This window comes from Tamandua tetradactyla, chromosome 14 (assembly GCF_023851605.1).
Source record: "Tamandua tetradactyla isolate mTamTet1 chromosome 14, mTamTet1.pri, whole genome shotgun sequence".
NCBI lineage: Eukaryota > Metazoa > Chordata > Mammalia > Pilosa > Myrmecophagidae > Tamandua > Tamandua tetradactyla.
Genome location: NC_135340.1, coordinates 21,548,802 through 21,568,716, shown reverse-complemented (window position 1 = coordinate 21,568,716; position 19,915 = coordinate 21,548,802). Strand labels below are relative to the sequence as shown.

General features: G+C 38.9%; 1 protein-coding gene and 1 pseudogene across 11 annotated transcripts in view; one reads left to right on the top strand and one right to left on the bottom strand.

Annotated features, from left to right (window-relative positions):
- Window positions 1–3,899, bottom strand: part of LOC143656467 (protein lin-28 homolog A pseudogene) — a 74,547-nt pseudogene extending 70,648 nt beyond the window's left edge.
- AKAP6 (A-kinase anchoring protein 6) overlaps window positions 1–19,915 on the top strand; it is a 661,506-nt gene that overhangs the window by 380,490 nt on the left and 261,101 nt on the right. For all 11 annotated transcript variants that reach the window (XR_013162220.1, XM_077126982.1, XM_077126983.1 and 8 more), the window contains one exon: window positions 10,572–10,823. Coding sequence is in view for 10 of the 11 variants with exons in the window: in XM_077126982.1 (XP_076983097.1) it covers window positions 10,572–10,823 (252 nt within the window). In the remaining variant the exon portion in view is untranslated. The remainder of the gene's footprint in view (window positions 1–10,571; window positions 10,824–19,915) is intronic.

Genomic DNA, 19,915 nt, shown 5'->3' with positions numbered 1-19,915 from the left:
CATCTACATCCTTCCTTATCTTCCCACCGTCTCCCTCAAAGTCACAAATCGGTGTGCTTTTTCAGCATCTCCCCTAATCTAAACAGGACATGACCAAATATCAATTATTTACATTTACTAATGTTGTGCCGATTGGTGTAAATGTATTCGAGAGAGGAAACTAAACAAGTGCTTGCTTTTAAAAGTTTTTCCCTTCATTTGTGAACTATAATATTTTATCCAATTGAATTCTGAAAACAATCTTTGGACACTGTACTAGCAGCGTAGCATTACAGATACGTAGGTAAGTAAGACATGTTCCTGTCTTACTGTCCTGCTTCCAGAAAGGTCATATCTAGTCAGGGAAAGAGATTGACAACAACTAATGATAAGAAGCAAAATAATTTCCGCACAAATTAGCTCATTTTTGTCCTCGCTCTTTCAGAGTTTTCTCAATAAAAAAGAATACCCTCTGTTTACAAACCATTACGTTCTTCAAACCTGGGAGAAAAATACTATGATGATCATAAAACACCTCAGGCATTCCTCCACTGAGCTCCACCACAGCCATTCTCATTGTGACAAAAACCTGAGGCCATTAGATATTTGCTAGAAGATGGAAGAAAAAGGGCATTCCGGTTTTGATGAAATAAAAAATATCTTGCTATAGCAACCTCTATTAATCTTTTGGAGAAAGCACAATTTTCATAGTCAACTGAAGAGGACGTTAATATTCTGCAATAGGAAGTTTTTTCTATAAAACTGTAGTTTTAGTTCAAATGGTTTAATTGTGTGTTGTTTTTTTATAAGTGGCTAGCATCTGTATTTTAAAATAACATACATGTTTTGGTAAGAATCTCTTCTCAGATTTTCTAATGAACACACACACATATGAAGCCCACATGGTAAAATGAGCAGTCAGGGTGACATGGCATTTTTTAGTAAGAACAAAATATACATACAAGATCCCTCTTATATTTACTGCTTTCTTGCTTACTGATTTTAGAACATGAAAGCCTTTGCTTCTAAATGTAACAAGATGCCCTAGATAGGCCCAAGATTTTTAAAACTTGGGCAGGAAAGAGGTAGAAATAGGAGTGAAAATGATCCTTTAAAAGTAGGCTTCATTTCACATTTGTTTTAGAAAAACCATCAGAATGGGTCCTACAGTTAGACCAGTGCAAGTTAAGTTCCTACACATTGTTTTAAAAAGAAACAGTTAAATTATTTTCAGGGGTAGTGGTAGAGAAACTTTATCTGGGGTTGCAGATGAAAGGAGAAATGCCTACTGATTACTATTTGTTTCTGAGGAGAGGCAGGGTGCAAGTATTAAGGGATTTGCTTCATTGTCTCTTTTGGGGATTCATGAAGGGAAGCAAGAAGTAGAGAGAAGTGGGAGAGGCTGCATTTGTGAGACTTAGACTAGGGCACTGCGTGTTGCTTCAATGTCTGGGTGACAAGTTGGAGAGGGTGCATTTCCCTCCAACTGCGCACAGAGCTTGGGACACTTTGGGGGCTGTTGACACATGGGTACTTATAATTTCATAAGGAAATAGGATGGTTCCTTCAAAATATTTTCAGAGTGGCTGACGAAGGATGTGGTGGCCTCATGATGAGGCAGCAAACAGACTTCTTCCAAGGGACAATCATCAGGAGTTGAGGAGGTTGTACTAATAGCTCTGACAATACATGATTATGGAAATCACTGGAATGGTGCCCTCATCTATCCCAGGCTGGTGAAACTTGGTCAAATGCATCACAGTTATCTTAGCAATCCTGTTTCTATCTAGAAGAATTAAGATACAATTGAAAAACATACAGCTTTGTTTAAAGAAAACAAAACAAATTGGCCCAACAAGTCCTAGGGTTTATTTGTAAACGTTCTCAGATCATGAGAGTGTTTTGGTTACTTCAGTAACCATAGACAATTCTTGCCCCAATGACAGGTGGCCGCAGCTGAAGTTTTAGGACCACAAGTTGCTTAGAAGCTTGAGTAAAGGGGTCAGTTGGTAATATAATGTCTTAAATGCATTTTTATTCTGCAAATAATTATGAATGCAATGGAGACTATTGTGCTGTATGTGAATTAAATAAGAAAATGGAAAGCATCACTTTCCCTTATTAGCACAGTAATATCTGTGGAAAAATACCTATACAACCTTGAAGATACATTGCTAACTTCTGTCATTTGCTTTAATCCACCTTGGGATGGGCTCCAGATTGTCCTCATTTTATTTTTCACTTGCTGGAAAATAATGTAGAAGTTATAGAATTAGTGCTGATGATTGCCGTATAATCAGTGTCAGGACCCATAGAGTTGTGCTATTTGCAGTTTCCAGGAATCTGAAGAGAGTATGTGACTCAAGACAAATTTTTATATGCATTTTACTAAAAGATTGTCAGCTGGTTTTCTTTTATTATTTTAAAAATTGGCTTACTCTCTTGGTGTACAATTCTACAGAATTTAACCCATGTATCAATTTTTATAATCACCTCCACAGGATACAGACAATTTCATCATCCTAAAACTTCATTGTGCTATCATTTTATAGTCATGCTCTCCCCACCCCCAATCCCTGGCAACTGCTGATCTGTTCCACTTCACTACAGTTTTATCTTTTGGAAAATGTCATAAAAATGGAATCATACAGTGTGAAACCCTTTGAGATTGGTTTGTTTTACTCAGCATAATGCTTTTAAGATTTATTCAAATTATTGTATGTGTCAATAGTTCATTTTTTTTAATCAGGCAATTAGATCTTTACTCGAGAAAAATCAAATTTTGACTAACTTACCATTTCCACAAATAGTAGAATCACTGAGTGAAACATTAACATCAAAGCAAAATGCATGATTAATGGAGAAGTTTTATTGTTATTAAAGGTCTTTTCTTTTGCTGCAAGGCTGTTGCTTCACTGAATGAAGATTGCACCAGTAAGTGTGGTATAGGACTGCTCCTCACCTGTCAGTGCACAACTCACAAAAACTGATCTCCACTCCCAGTTGTTTCCAATGAAAATATCAAAGTCTTTTGACCCAAATTCAGGGATTGATGTAAGCGAGTTACGTCACATAAGGCTTACGATAACAGTGTTAACTGTGAATTATCTAATTTTTACAAGTAGTTTTTACCTCAGATAATTTAGACTAGATCCTCAGATAATTTACCTCGGATAACTAGACTATTTTATCTAAATCATAGGTGGTGTGAAAGAGATGAAAACTGTGTTTATCTGCTATCATTAGAAAGTTAAGGAGTATTTCTTTTCAATAGCATACTTGCAGTGAGTAGTTTCTGCTTTCTATTGGTATTACTAAAAGTTATCATAAATTTCTATTCACCAGTAACTTAAAATGTTGCTGAATTAAGTTGTTTTAGACAAGTTTATTTAGGGGTTCCATTTTCACTGTTCAATAGATTTTATGTAATATAATTTCTCATATACTTCTCACTCATTGGTTCCTCAAGTTCTGAAGGATTACTCAGTGTCATCTTGATTGGCCAACCATCTTTGCAACAACATTTGTTGACAAGTCCTGGATTTTCTGCAAGACCTTCATTAACTTCTGTTATTTCTGATAGAGGAGAATAAGGTACACTAGCAGCTTTCACACTTTCCAAAGCACCAAACTCCTCATTCGTTCAGTTTTGTCCCAACCTCAGGAAGACTACAGTAAAAAACACCTCCCAAACCTTCCTGTGCAAAATTGCAGATTCCCACTGTTCCAGTACCGTTTTCTGTTGTTATCCATTCCTGTTTGTCTGTGAATTTCCGCACGGAGAGCAGAGCCCCGTGGGTAGGACGTGGCGGACCAGGAGGCCGCGGGCGGTCTGGGGAACCCCATCCGCCGTCCAGGGAACCCCATGCGCGGGCCCGAGAACGAGGCGGCGGGCGGACTGGCGGGCTGGGAAACGCCATCCGCAGCGCTATGCTCACAGGCAAGCTGAGCACCGTGCGACCAGTTTATTTATTTTAATTGCTGAATTATAGAGATATGCCATAGTTTATTATCTGTGTGCTCATTGAAGAATATTATGTTTGGAGATTCTGAATGGCGCTGCTTTTCATTTTTGTGTGTATGTAAATTTTGACTTCTTTAGGAGTAAAATTGGTGGGTCACATGATAACTGTGTTTTTAACGTTAAATGAAACTGCTATGCTGTTTTCCAAAGTGACTGTACCATTTTGTATTCCCATCAGCAGTGTAGAGCTCCAGTTGCTCTGGAATTCCTTAACATTGGAATTTTCAGTATTTTTTAGTTCTATTCATTCTAATCTGTGTGTGGTGGTATCTTACTGTAGTTTTAATTCGCATTTCCCTATGACTAACGAGGCTGAACTTTTTTTTTTCATGTACTTATTTGCATGATATCCTCTTTGCATGATATCTACACATTATATCCTCTTTGGTAAAGTGTTTGTTCAAGTCTTTTCCCCATTTTATAATTGGGTTGGTTGTTTTCTTACTGCTGAGTTTTGAGAGTTCTTTATGTATTCTGGATATATGTCCTCTGTTGGATATTTGATTTGCAAATGTTTTCTCACAGTCTGTAACTTGTCTTTTGCTCCTGTCTTCAGAGTAAAAATTTTTAATTTTGATGAAGTCCAATTTGTGTATTTTTTTTTCTCTAGTGGACTGTGCATTTGGTGCTATGTCTCAGAAATTATCACCAAACTCCAGTCCACAATTATGGAGACCACACTGACCTTGCTGTTTCCAGGAATACTCTTCTCTGCCTCATCTTTCTGGTTGTCTCTTTAGGATTTTACCCAAACTTTTCTTCCTTTGTGAAGCTTTCTCACACCTTTTCCCTTTGTCCCCATGGGCACAGTCATTTCCTCTCCATACATCTACATCATGAACACTTACCTTCTTGATGCAATTTCTGTCTGCATGTCTCCCTCCCTCCCTGCAGGGAACGCCTCAGGGGCTGAAAAAACAGAAGCAAATTAATTTTTAAAGGTATTATCCCTGTTTTGTTTTGTTTTGTTTTCAGTTTACACGGATGTTCAATATGCTGTGTTTATTGTAACCAAACATTGTAAACTATCCACATGTTCATCAAAATGGGAACAGGTAGATAAATCACGGTTCCACCATATAGTGGAATATTATATAGTTATCACAGAAGGAGAAATAGGGGTCAGGTGTCACCACATACACTGAAAGCTGGAGGGTAAATCAGTACAGACACTCTGGAAGGTGTTATTTATTTATGTATGTATTTTATTGTGAAAAATAACATACAAAAAAAGCAATAAATTTCAATTCAATCTACAGCAGTTAGTTATAGAACAGATTTCAGAGTTTGGTATGGGTTGCAGTTCCACAATTTTAGGTTTTTCCTCCTAGTGGCTCCAAGATATTGGAGACTAAAATAATAATCAACATAATGACTCAGCAGTCATACTCATTTGTTAAATCCTATCTTCTATGTTGTAACTCCATCTTCTCCTTTGATCTTTCTCTCAATCTTTAGGGGTATTTGAGCTATGCCCATTCTAACTTTTCATGTTGGGAAGGGCTGTTAGTTATATGGCATATGGGGATGGAACTAGTTGATATTCTGGAGAGGCTGGACCCTCTGTATTCCAGGATTTATCTGGCCTAGGAAGTCATCTGGTGTTTGTAATTTTCTTGAAAGTATTCATAATGCGTGAAACTTCTCTAGAATCTCAGCTAGAGCCCTACCTAGGTGTTCTTGAGGATTGACAGGAATCATTTTAGTTGGGGTTTGGCAACCCATGGTAAGTAGCAATATTAACTGACTTGCATGAGAGTAGCCTCTTAACTCTATTTGAAGTCTTTCAGTCACTGATATCTTATTTGTTACATCTCCCTCTGTTTTTAATACATATGGTTGGGCTGGGGATAATTTGAGCATCTGTAAAATTGGCTATTATTGGGGGACATTTAAAAAATACCCTCAATTTAAAGTGAAAATACTGTTATTCTTTGGTACATCCATTGATTTTGTCATTGAAATGAGCTTGCTGGAGAACATGGCTTCTCAGATGAAAAACTGTAAGGGAATGAATTAATTCATGTAAGTCCATGTAGTTTTATTTAAAAATAAAACTAAACTACTGAAATTAGTTTTTTGTTCACTGTCAATATGTTTAAAGTGAGATCCACATCATCAGAAGTATTGAGTATCTAACTCACTGGTAGCCACTAATTATATAAAGAGGCCTTGGTGAACCAACCCTTTAGTTGGGGAAAACATTTAAATAAGGAAATAATTCCCCTGGGGGTGAAGCTACCTTCTGATAATGGTAAAGTCTGCATAAATTATATGAAACAGAATTTTGTTGCCAAATAATAATTTTCCTAGAAAGTTAGATGTGTTAGCTTTCATTTGTCCAAGAACAGGACAACATCACAGGGCCAACTCCAGGCCAAGCTTGTCTTGGTATACTTAGCCAACTCTATCCAGATCTGCCTTTCCTCTCCTTTTGAGTTCTGAGGTCTGCAGCTCTCTGTTCCTGGACATGGTTTACGTGTCCAGGAGTTGGGAGCAGTCTTAAGGGCAATAGACTGAACTGGGGGCTTCTGAGTGAGAGAAGGGCTGACTGGTGGATCTTTCCATGGTCACTTTGTCCCAGGTAAGGCATATTTGGAAATCAGGAAAGGAATCTAAAGGGCAAAGAAGAAAAGCCTGGCAAAGTCATTGGCGAGAATGGCTAAAACTGATAGCAATAAGGGTCAGAATTAGGGTATGAAAGTTTCCAGGAATAATCTGTTTTATATAAGACGCACTGGTGGACACAACCACTTCCCACACTGACACAGGAAAGGTTCAGCAGCTGTCATTCATACGCACAGTCTTTAGCATCCTCATCCTTCTACTGATTGTAGCCCCCCTATAGACACTCAGTTTTCTGCCAGCTGACATCCTCGCCTCTATCAAAGGAAACAATCTAAAATCGAACATGTACATTTGTAGGGTCATTATACTTCACTGTGAATTTTAGTCACTATATTCAGCTCAAGTAGCATTACCATTTTTAGTCATTTAAAATCTCTAATTGTACAATGAAAGATTTCATCTCCTGTTAATACATTCAATAAGTGGATGGGAGAAATATTTTGTTAATTGGGTCCTTAAGATTAAAAAAACATGCATATAAAAGAGCAGTTCTGAAGGAATATCTTTTTATGTTCCTAAAAAGACTGTTAATGTCTTCTGAGATTAAGTAGAAACTCAGTAGAAACTACTTAGTTTCCATCGATTGACTCTGCAGTGCTCACAAGTCTATTATCCACCAAATAGTCCTGCCGTATGCAGTGATCCAGTTTCCAGGTGCTGCCTGTTCCATTCACATGTCCCGTCTGGTCTGAGCACCTGCGCTTCCTTACGTGAATCAGCCAGGCTGACTCAAGTCCCCAGACCCCTCCCTGCCATGCTTCTACTTCACAGTTTTAATCAAGTGCCCACAGGGGCTGCAACAGAATCCAGCAGACCTCAGAGCCTTTTAATTCCTGCTGTGAGGAAACCATTCCACAAATTGTTTTTAAAAGTCTGTAATACCTAGTTAACTGACTGCATTAAAATAAGCAGTATCTCCATAATCTTCAGCTTCTTTAATATGAGTGTTCAACAAACTGGCAATGGTTAAGGGCCTAAGCATGCAGAAGCTTCAAATTGATTATTCTTTAAATACTTGTTCAAAACCTATGCAGAGAGGCAAGGAAGAGCTGATTTTCTAACATTAAAAAGTATGTATAGGTTCAGAATCACTCACTTAACTGTCTATGGACAAAGCCCTCTTCAATTGTTCAAAGCAACGTTCATGTCTGTGAGGAGAGAGAATACATGTGTATGTGCATATGGGGGAGTGTACACATATACACACATATATGTGTATTTCCTGTTCTGTAGTTTATGTGTGCATGTGATTTTTGTTAAACCAAACAAGTGGTGACATACTAGAGTGCTTAAAATTAATTAAGTTAATAAGCTCTAGAAAATTGCACCATGCTATGCATACATTATTTATAGTTTCAGAATTTCAGCTGAAACTGCATGTTCACAATGCCAAAATACTTAACAGAGCCAGGTCAGCGCTTCTGGGAAGGGTGTTTATTTCTCCCTTGGGGCCCATCTGCTTCTGTGGGAAAAGGGCCAATTCACATTTCCCAGTTACATGAGAAATAGGGTGTGGAAACCTAAGTTAACTGGCACAGAGGCTTTAGTGCCTTTATAGATTGTTTCCCCCAATAGTTGCCTGGCAATCTTGACCCATGACCTGGCTCTGACATCCTTTATGAAGGAGCCAAATCATGTGTAAGAGGAGCAGAAGGCACATGCTTTGGCATGAAGCTTTCATGATGCCAAGGCTGGATATAATCTTTTGTATTCTAAGCAAATGAGTTAAAGGTTAACCAAGCCTTTTCCTCTGCAAGGTTTGTAAGTTATTCTGCATCTTACATCTTATCCTGGGATCCAGGAAACAGACTGAACGCTCTGAGTTATGAAATCAAGAGTGTGAGGAAAATGAGAACACTGCCAAGGGAGGGATTGGAGTTATCCAATGGATGTTGTGCTAAGAAAAGGGTATTATATGAAAAAAAAAAAAAAAAAAGAGTGTAGGTAAGCTGTGGCCATGACAAGCTTGAAGAGCACCTGTCATGGGAGAAGAGGTGCGAAGAGGCTGGACAAAGAGGGTTGATGGTTTCCGGGGCTTTCCGCTATTGCTGCATAGAGAGAATGAAGACGAGGTCCTGAGCGGAACTGTGGCGGAGGCCCAGCTGAGTGGGTGTGAAGGTCTGAGAGTTGTGGAATAAAGGAACCTCGAGGCTAGGGTGTTGACTGGTTCATCACGGCAGGCGACTACTGAAATGACCTAAGATGCTGGTGTGCGCCGGTAGAGGGGAAAGCTGTTAACCGGATGCATTCTTCTTGTTGGGGAGTGAAGGGGAAGAATGTAGGTAACAGCAGTGGGGGAGGGAAGATAGGGAGGCATAGCAGGCAGTAGACATGGAGATGAACGTCCGAAGAGGGCAGAGGGTACCATTAGGTCGAGTGTACTAGGAATAGGAGATGTAGGAGATGAGCAGAATGGATGCTCCCAGCAGGTCCCGGCGTGAGACCACAGACAAGATAGAATATCTGATGATAGCAATTATAGACCTGATCCTTCATGCTAAGCTCAGCTGAGATTCAGCAAATATCAGCAACCTGCCTGGGACTGGTTCCTATGTACTGGTTAAAAGGGTTATTTTTGCCTCAAATCATTTTTGGACTGCCTTCATTCATGGGCCACATTTGGAAGAACTTGACCTAATATAACTCCAAAGTCTATTTAAACTTTTAATCTGTTTCAGAGTATTATCACTAATTTGTATTATTACCACCAATTAGTTCTTGGGTTTCAAGAACTAATATTGGTGCATTTATTGAAATTATGTACTAATTATTATTTGACATTCAGCACTACAACTTTCCATCATTCTTCAATAGATTTTTTTTGTCTATTACTATTCCACATTGTTAGATACAGATTATATTTTAGTTTTTCTTTAAAAAATAGTAGCTGAATTACATACAAACAGAAGATCATGTTTCCAGTACAGAATGACTGTTAAACTCTCATGAAGCCTCATAATTCAAATGCTATCTTAATATTTTAGACTTAAGACAAATCATAAATAAAAGTCCCATTAAAAAATCACTGATGCACAACTGAAAATTGGTAAGTGAACACTTTTGGCTGACACCTACATCATTTTGATGCTTAATGGACCCTTAAATTACCTAAGTAAATACGACTATTGATGCTACCCATTTCATACTGCTGGCCTCTAACAGCACAATGGAAATTTGGGAAATTGTAGGAATAAATTGACATGTCAGATACCCAGTCTGCCTACCCAGTATGTGTGAAGGGGACTGAAAATTTGATTTAGTAATGCCTTTATTTAAAATAGCTCTTAAAAGTAAAAACAAAACTGTATTTTGTCTTTCTTCATCCTTGGGATTTTTCTGGCTTTGCCTCTCACTTTTCCTTGCAGAGTGTGGGTTGCAGAAATAGACATCTGTTGTAAATCTAAATATTAAATTGTGCCCCTGTGGGTGAAGGAAAATTGCCCCATATACTGATGACCCCATGGCTCATTGAGAATGGGTTGGTATGCCTTAGAACCTTACATTCTAGCCTGCCTTTCTTCATGTTAGGTGTCTGGATGATGCTTATATCCTGATAACATACTCTAGCAAAGGGAATGGCTATTGCCTCTCTTGCCAAATTCCCAAACAAGGAGTAAAATAAAGAGAACAGAGAATAGATTTGTGAGGTGACCTCTCTCACCTTGGCTGAACTTTGAATTTGTGCATCTGGAAGAAGAGCAGGATTTTTGTGGTTTAGAAAAAGATTGACTTGTCTGTAGGCAACCAAAGGCCCAGTGCCAGGAATATGGCCTACAGCTATGCATCTTAACTAAGACAAAGGCCAGGTATCCAACATGCACTAACCTGAGTTCTTGGTGATTTAAGCCCTGATAGTTGGTGTCAGGTGGAGGGGTGAACTTTTTAGCCCTCCAAGTTAAGACAAGGTAGTTCTCACATATTTCACTCTTCTCAATTGCAGGACATCTGTGAAGATATTTCTGATCATGTTGAGCAAATCCATGCCCTCCTTGAAACCGAGTTCTCCCTAAAGCTGTTGTCTTACTCCGTCAACGTGATTGTGGACATCCACGCAGTGCAGCTCCTCTGGCACCAGCTGCGGGTCTCAGTGCTGGTTCTGCGGGAGCGCATTCTGCAGGGTCTGCAGGACGCCAATGGAAACTACACCAGGCAGACGGACATTCTGCAGGCTTTCTCTGAAGAGACACAGGAGGTGGGGATTTTCCTTTGAAGCCAAGAAATTCCTTATAAACTGTCACCATTTGAGAATGTTTTCAGTTCAGAGCTGGGGGATGGGATTTCTCTGTAGGTGAATTAGCAGCCTGACCCAGATCTCACATCTGGATTTAGTGACTAGGTTCAGGCCATTTGTCCTGGGAATGGGGCTCTAGGCTTGAGTGGATTCCTACCTGGTAATTTGCAGGATACCATGGCTGTTTGTGAACATCTGACTTCCAGTTCCCCATTCAGTTATTTAATAGATTTTTTTATTGAGCACTTACTATGTGCCAGGCAACAGGTGCTAGGATTGTAACAGGGACCAAAATATGGTTTCTGCCTTCAAAGAGCTTAGAGTCTAGTGGGGGATAACAACAAGTGAACAGACATTAAAGCCAGGATGTGATAAATCTGCATGTTACTATGGCAGGACAGAAAAGGGGCAATTAATTCAGACAAGGAAGTTTCTCTAGAAGTGAGTCTAACCTGAGACTTGAAGGCTTATACTAGTGAAGGGAAATAGAAATGTTCTAAACAGAAGGAATCGCATGGACAAAGACCCAGAGGTAAGAGAGAGAATGACAGACTTAGAAAGCTGTAAGTATGATGGAGCAGCAAGTTCTAGGGACTAGGAAGCGGGATCAGGCTATCGGTAAGCAGGAGGTCAGATCATGAAGATGAAAACCTTTTAAAACGATACTTAGAAAACTGGACTTTATTTTGAGGACAACAGAGTCATTGAAGGGTTTGCTCAGAGAACTGTCATGATTATGTTCATGTTTTAGGGAAATCATTCTGGTCGCAGTGAGTCAAATGGATGTTGGAATGTCGTACAGTCAATTTATTTAGATTTTCATATTTATGTTACAAATACTTTAAAAGTTTGTTGTTATTCTTGATGGATGGCTTAGGAATGGACACTATAAATTTGAATTCAAATGAATTCCTCCATTCACAAATAAAATATACATGTATCCATAGAACAAAGCATTTTTTTTTTTAGTTAAGCAGGGAACTTAAATATATGGCTAATATATGCACACACATACACACGAAGTATCTGTGTCTGTGTTTGTGTATCTATATCTATATCTTCTATCTATCTATCTACTAATCATCTCTCATCTATGTATTTATTTATATAGTCCCTTGGTTCTTGACACTCAATATATTGCTCTACTTATATATATTCCACAAGATTGTAAGGCACTCATATATATATGTAAGTTTAAAAGGCACTTTTAATGAGTGTTGCAAAATTAATTAATTAGTTAATGTTTCTTTTGCTTCAATATTGTCAACAGCGCAAAACACATCTGTATCTATTCCCCAAAATGCCACATACCTTGACTGATGCTTGTTGATTATTGTTTTAAAAATAAAGATGATCTTACTTCGGCAAACTCCTTGCAGAACTTGGAAGTCTGTGGGTATCAAAATCTACTGGACTTACCTGTCCATGCCAAAAAAAACAAACAAACAACAAACCTGCTAGACTCACTTCTAGCTTTAGGTCATAGTCTTTGCTTTCTCTTTTAGCTCTCCCCTGTCATTATGGCAGAGAGGGAGATGTAGATTTTGGTAGTCTTTTCTTTATCCCTGGTATGTGGGTATGTGTGTTGGTCCCAGCTGCTGTCCCACCCAAGATGGATCCTTAGAGGGTCCTTGATTGGGACACCTGTGGATCTGGGAAACTACGGGGAATCCTAAGCTGTTTGACTCTGCTCTAAATCTGGAATCTGTGAAGGGATGTGCTAATGAGGTGGTGCTCTAACCCAGCTTTTGAGGGGCTTGGGCTGGTGCAGCCCCAAGATGAAAGAACACCCTAGGTATAGAGTCAGATATGAGTTTTATTAGGACTTATGAACAGGAGAAGACTTTTCCCGGTGGTGGCCATTCAGGAAGTAAATGCTCCACAAAGGTAGGGATGCAAGGGGCAGCTTGCAAGGGTTTGAGGGGTAGCACCTAACATCATGAATTCCATCACATAATTTTGTACAAAGGTAACATGGTCTGTTGTTATGGCTTCTGCCCTTAGCCATTCTAAACTGTCATATACCACTACAGGTTGGGGCTTGATCACCTGTTCCTGTACAAGGGAGAAGGTATAAACCTTGGTCTCATTATAGGACAGTAGTTGGATTTTAGTCTTAAATGAGAATGTTTTTCTAGATTTTCTAATGCACTGCATTCTGCCAGGCAAGCAGGGTATTCCATGCAGTGCAATTTGCAGGGGTTATAGCTCAAAGAATTGCACCTGAAGATGGCAAGTCCATATAAACCCAACATTGAGCTCAATTGTGGGTATGAGCTACTGCTGTAGTTACTGTAGGAAGGTGTTTGTTAGGATGCTATGGGCGAAAAGAAAGATATGTATGGGGAACAACAACAACGGATTCCTGCTGATATAACAATATACATGCTCGTGTTCCATTGGTTAATAATAAGGTACCAGGCAGAGGAATGTTATGGGAAGGTTTTAAATCCCAGATATTCTTCCCCTGAAAATCTTGAGAGCTCTCTATCATTGCATCAATTATTAGTCTGGGCATAAGAAGGATCCACATAGTCATGCATAAGGTTCCCATGGAAATAAAAGGCTTCAGATTGGTGGTAAAGATTTTAACAGGGATTTTCTGTATAAATTGAGGTTTTATTACAATATTTTGGGTGACTCCTGTTCCCCAAGGTCTTAAGATTCTTAACCAACATGGCTGCATAGGTCAGCATGAAAGCCAATTGAATTTGCTTTCCATATTTTGTATGGTCTGAAGCAGGAAACAACAAATGATTTATTATTTCCTCTTTTCTGTGGCAAAACAGTGGGCCCTTTGACTTGTATTCTCAGGGCCAGCATTGGTCTAGCCATCAACATTTCAATGAGGACAGATGCAGCAGCCTAGGACACTTAAGTGAGTTAAGGCCTGGTCGAGCCTCTTAGTCCACTGCTGTAAGGACCTCTTATCATCTTTTAGTTGTTCTTTTAACAAATCATTTATTTTTTCGATAAGGCCTGTACCTGTAGGATTGTAGGGCAGATGGAACATTCCCGTAATATCTTGATTTATGGCCCAGGATTGGCCTATTTGCTTAATGAAAGGTGTCCCTCAGTCACTGTTTATTTGTGTAGATATGCCATACAGAGTGCTTACCCTTTCCAAACCCTGAATTGTGGCCTTCTGATTTGCCTTCCCCACTGAGAAAGCTAACAAAAGTCCTATACCTATTCCACAGCAGGAAAAGCATACCTCACACCTTCTGAAGAGCAGAAGGGGACCAATGAAATTTACTTGCCACTGGGTTACTGGGATTTATGACTGGCCGATGTGTCCCATTTGGTATGGTAGCCCATGTGGAGTGCCCAGGGAGCACGAAGGATACTTTCTAGGGATGTCCACTAGCTGCTGGCACATGGTTGGCAGCTGGAACTGCGGGACTAGATACCACAGGGTTTGATACCCTCAGTGTCTGCTTGTCCAATGAAGCCATTCTGCTGCCTCCCTGGTTTCAACTGTGCTGCTCCAATCCTGTGTGAGTGCGTCTGCTTCCACATTCCCAGCTAACATGTTGGGAGTGTGGGCAGAGATATGGTAGACAGTTACAGTTCATTGTTGGCAGGTATCCTGAATGTGTTTTTACAGTTATTGTCCCGAGAGGGGGTGACTTATGACTGTCCATTGTTCCAGCTTTCAGGTTGCCATTCAAGTTGTAAGGCCTTTGTAAACAGCCCAGCTGTTGGTACGGGTAGTTAGCGCATCTCCTGGTCATACTGCTTTTAAGTCAGCCTATTGACTGCTTTGCATAGTGCCGTTTTTCTAACATATATTGTCAGTACTGCCACAGCTGCCCATGTGGGAGGCTGCTTGCTAACGGATCTATCAGTGTACTAAGCAGACTTGGGAATGGTACCCGTGCCTTCCATTGTGGACATTTCAACAGCTATTTCAGGTACAGTGACTTTAGCTGCTGAATCTTCTATATAGGACACTGGTCTGAGAATTGTGTGCATTTTTGCACTCAGAGGGCTGGTATTGAAAATGCTGCACTGTAGTAGGTAGGCTTTTCATTTGGTTAGTGTGCTCGTTTAGGCGCCACCAGGGGATGGCTTAGGAGCCATGCCAGTCATTTACCCTTGAATAGGTATGGCCATTTTTAGAGTGACTGAGCATCTTTGCCTCACTTCCTCCCTTTGTCCTCCCTTTGCAATAAGGCATTATATGCAGCACAGGGGGCTGTATCTCAGTTCTGACCCTTTCCATAATTGTGACCAAAAGCCAAGGGGCATTCATTTAAAATGTTGTCTTTGTTACAGAGTTTGTTTAAAGCTAATATTAATGTTGGCTACATTTAATTTACAGGGCAGGTTTGGCTTGTGCCTTTTTTTTTTTTTTTGCCTTTTTAAAAGCAGCTTGTTGGGAGGTATCCCATTTCCAGAATGGCCTTTCTTAATTAAAATTTATGAAAGTTTTAACATTTGGGCTAAGTGAGGAACAAAAAGTTTTTAATACTTCAAAAACACTGAGAAATCTATTAGTTGTTTTGGCATTTGTGGCATGGGAAAATTTTGCATCTTATCAATTATAGCAGAAGGTATAGTTTTTGTTTTACCTGACCATACAACACCAAAGAATTTGACAGAGAAGCCAAGGCTTTGTAGCTTGTCATGATAGACTGCCCATCACTTTCAAGGTGAAATAGCAATGAACTTGAGACTTCTTTGAATTTTTAAAGAGAGTTATTGGTTAACATAACATCATCAATATAGTGAAATAGAGTTATACTTGCAGGGCTTTTCTACTTAGCCAAATCCTTTGCTGTGAGACTGTGTGCATAGCCTTGGGGAGACAGTGAAAGTCCATTGTTGACTTCCCCATGTAAAGGTGGATGCAGACTAGCTTGATTTTCCTAGGGAGATATTAAAAAAAACATTAGCAAGATCCAATACAAAATGATATTGACACAGTTAGGTACTCATCTCTTGTAATAACCCAGCAATGTTTGGGACTGCAGCATGCAACAGTGGTGTTACTTTGTTTAGCTCCCAATAATCTACTGCCATACAAATGTTCCATCGGGCTTTTGTACTAGCTATACAAGACTATTGAGAGGGCTGTGGGTGGGTATTATTATCCCCATCCACTCTAACTCTTTGGTAGTGGCTGAGATTTCTTGGTGCCTTCCTGGAAGTTCATGTTGTTTTGTAGTCATGACCCTCTGAGGCAGTAATCCTTTTACAGGGGACCATTTAGCTTGTCCTTTCAGTACTGCTTTAATCACTCTACATAAAAGGTGGGATTCCCATACAGTGGTCTGCTCCATGGCATTCTGTAGAAGATCAATTCGTAGAATGTATTCTGGTATAGGGGAAATATATACTGTATATACTTGGTTGACCTTTAACTTCTGTCCTGGTCATGTAGTTGACTACATAAAGTAATTTACTCTCAAAATGGAAAGGTTGCCCAGGCCATGGGTCTCCACAGATGGAGATAAGAAGTTTATAGAAATTCTAAAGATATCTTTCTTTAGATATCTGCCTGGCATCCCCAGGTCTATACATTCTTTTATTTCTCTCCCCCCTCCCATCAGTGTGTTCTGGTAGTTTGTACTGATCACCATCACTGTATAGTTTCTAATTCTAGAGGAGGCATTAGAAATTATTGAGTCAAACCCATTTTACATATTTATTTATTAAAAAATTTATTGAATACCAACTCTTTGTTGTAGGAGCTAGGGATATATCAGTGCTCTACGGTTTATTATCATTGTCATTACTGATGTTTTGTAGAATATATTTATCATGCACTTATTTGAATTTGTATCATTATTGAAGTGGTAGCCCAGGAAATGATGAAAAGCCATTAAGGATAGCTGTTACTGGCCACTATTTTTACAGCTATGTTGTGAATTTACTTTAAGCAGCATGCAATGGATTCTCACAATGTGAACTCAACAATTATTTGTGGATTTGATTGGAAGCAAGCAATTTAGTGCATTTGCATATTTGAGATCAATCTTTAATCCTGTTATAGAGATATAAGGATATGTTTTATGAAGGATAAAGTAATAGAAGATTCTTGGTAATCTGTTTTGTTTTTGCATTTCTTTTTTTCTCATGTTTTGAAGTTCTCCCTCCATTATTATCTTTCCTTGAAACTGGATTTCTGATCCTATTTATGCTTCTGGTGTGCCTCTGTGAAAGCATTTAAAAGGTTTCGTCATTTAAGTGGTTTCTGCCAGCACACTGAATGGGAAGGGAATTGAATACGATTCTCAATTTTATCAGAATAATTCCAACTGTAAAGGATTTGTAGTATGAAGAAGGGAGTGGCATAAAACATGCTGATAAACTAGAATAATGGATGTCAACCTTCCAATAAAGGGGGATTCATTTTTCTCTTCTTGGAGGTTAGTTGAGTTTTAGAGCCACATTAAAAAATAAGTTTGGAAGTTGATAGAGTGGTTAGTTCTCCTTTCTCTCCTTGAAAAACAAATATATGAGTTTTATTATTTCATTTAAACAGACCATATCTCTCAAACAAATTGGCAAATGCCTTACTAAAAAAAGGCAAAGCAAGCAAATAAATAAAAAATACTTTAAAGCAGACCTCAGTATTGTGTAAACACATATGTTGTACCAAGATTTTCTATATGTCAGACACAATGCTAAGCACTTCATATTATTTCATTTAATGAGGAGGGTAAGGAATATTAATAATTGTTCCATTTTATAGATGGGGAAACTGAAACTATGAGAGGTTAAGTTAATGCCTAAACACATAAGTCAAGGAATAATTAAAACAAGCAAAACAAAATCAGCTCAACTGATTTTTCTTTGTAGCAATTCTCTCCTTTTTCCTCCCTCCCTCCTTCCCTTTCCATCCCTTCCATACCTCTTTCCCTAAATATGTATTGAATTCCTACTGTGTATAAAGCACAAATTATTCAAAGATGAATAAGACATATTAGGGATCATTTCCATAACGTTGTTTGACCTTCAAACAGTTCTGGGAGGTAGGAAGGACAGGAACTCTCATTTGCATTTTACAAATGATATTATTGTCTCAATTTTACAGATGAACTGGGGTCAAGAGAGGTTAAGTCACACAGGTAGTGATAATTATTAATAGTTTTAATGCAATAGTAAGTGTTGATTAAGAGCTTACTGTGCTCTAGATAATGTGGTAAGCACTTTTGATTGATACCCTCTCCATTAGAACACATTGGTCCTTCCAGGGCACTCTTACTCTAGCTCTCTGGATGTTCTCCACTTGCACTTACCACACCCAGTTCATATTATGATAAAGCATGTGCTTGATTTTTTTTTGATTTTTAAAGTTATTTATTTTTTGTTGAGATAAATATATATTCACATACCATGTAATTATCCGAAGTATACAATCAGTGGTTCACAATATCATCATATAGCTGTACATTTATCATCACAATCATTTTGTGTGTGTGTGTGTGTGAAAAATATATACAAAAAAGCAGTACAGTTCAAAGCATACTGCAACAATTAATTGTGGAACAGATTTCAGGGTTTGGTATGGGTTACAATTCCACAATTTTAGGTTTTAATTTCTAGCTGCTCTAAGATACTGGAGACTGAAAGAAATATCAATATAATGATTTGTTAAACCCTACCTTCTCTGTGTAACTCCACCATCACCTTTGATCTTTCTCCCACTCTTTAGGGGTATCTAGGCTATGTCCATTCTAACGTTTTCATGTTGGAAGGGGCTGCTGATGATATAGGATAGGGATGTGCAACTAGCTGATGTTCTTGAGAGGCTGGCCCTTCTGTATTTCAGGATTTATCTGGTCCAGGGACCCATCTGGAGGATGTAGGTTTCTGGAAAGTTACTCTAGTGCATGGAACCTTTATAGACTCTTATATCACACCCTGGGTCTTCTTTAGGACTGGCAGGAATGGTTTTGGTTGGGGTTTGGTAAGTTATAATAGGTAGCAATGTCTAGCTGAAGCTTGCATAAAAGTGACCTCCAGTGTAGACTCTTTTTGAACTCTCAGCCATTGATACCTTATTTGTTACACTTCTTTCTCCTCTTTTGGACTGGATGGCATTGTTGATTCCATGGTAACAGGGCCAAATTCGTTCCTGAGAGTCATCTCCCATGCTAGCCAGGGAGACTTTCACCCCTGGATACCATGTCTCATGTAGTGGGGAGGGCAGTGATTTCACTTGCACAATTAGACTTAAAGAGAGAGAGGCCTCATCTGAGCAACAAAAGAGGTCCTTTGGAATTAACTCTTAGGCATACCTATAAGTAGGCTAAGCTTCTCTGTATCTACATGAGCTTTGCAAGAGCAAGCTTCAAGATCCAGGGCTTGGCCTATTGACTTGGGTGCCCCTAATGATTGACACAGTTTCAGGGGTTCCCTTGGTGGTAAAGTTTAATAGTTCCATTATTTTTCTCCTATCCCTCAAGGGATTTTGTCAATACTTTTTGATTATCTGTTTAATATACTCTGGGATGTATCCAGGCGTTACATTAAGCTATATAGGATCAAAGGCCTTTGTTCTTATTCTGCTCCCTGTGTTTGCATTGTTTAAATGATCTATCCAGACTTGTTTTAGTTAGATTATGTACTAACAGAGAATTTAGGTTCTGGACAAAATAAACCTTTCTGCCTTTGGTCTCAAAGAGTAGAAGAGGTTCTAAAATATAGACAATGTCTTCCTTAGCCCTGTATTCTGAATTACCTTAATCCTGATGTGATCAGCTTCATTCTTATCTCTAAATATCGGATTATGCATATACAAAACAGCCTCTCAAAATCCAGAAATAACAATTACCACTCCGGACTAAATGTGAATGCTATACACATTTAGTAATATGTGTATAAGTAAGTGTACATACTTACACTCTAGGACCCTGTTTTCTTCTTATAAGCATTTTCTACATGAGACCATACAATATTTGCTCTTTTGTTTCTGGCTTATTTTGCCTCGGCAAATGCCCCACAGGTTCATTCACAATGTTGCATGCCTCACAAATTCATTCCTTTTTGTAACAGTACAATGTTCTATCATATGTATACACCATCATTTGCCAGTCTACTTC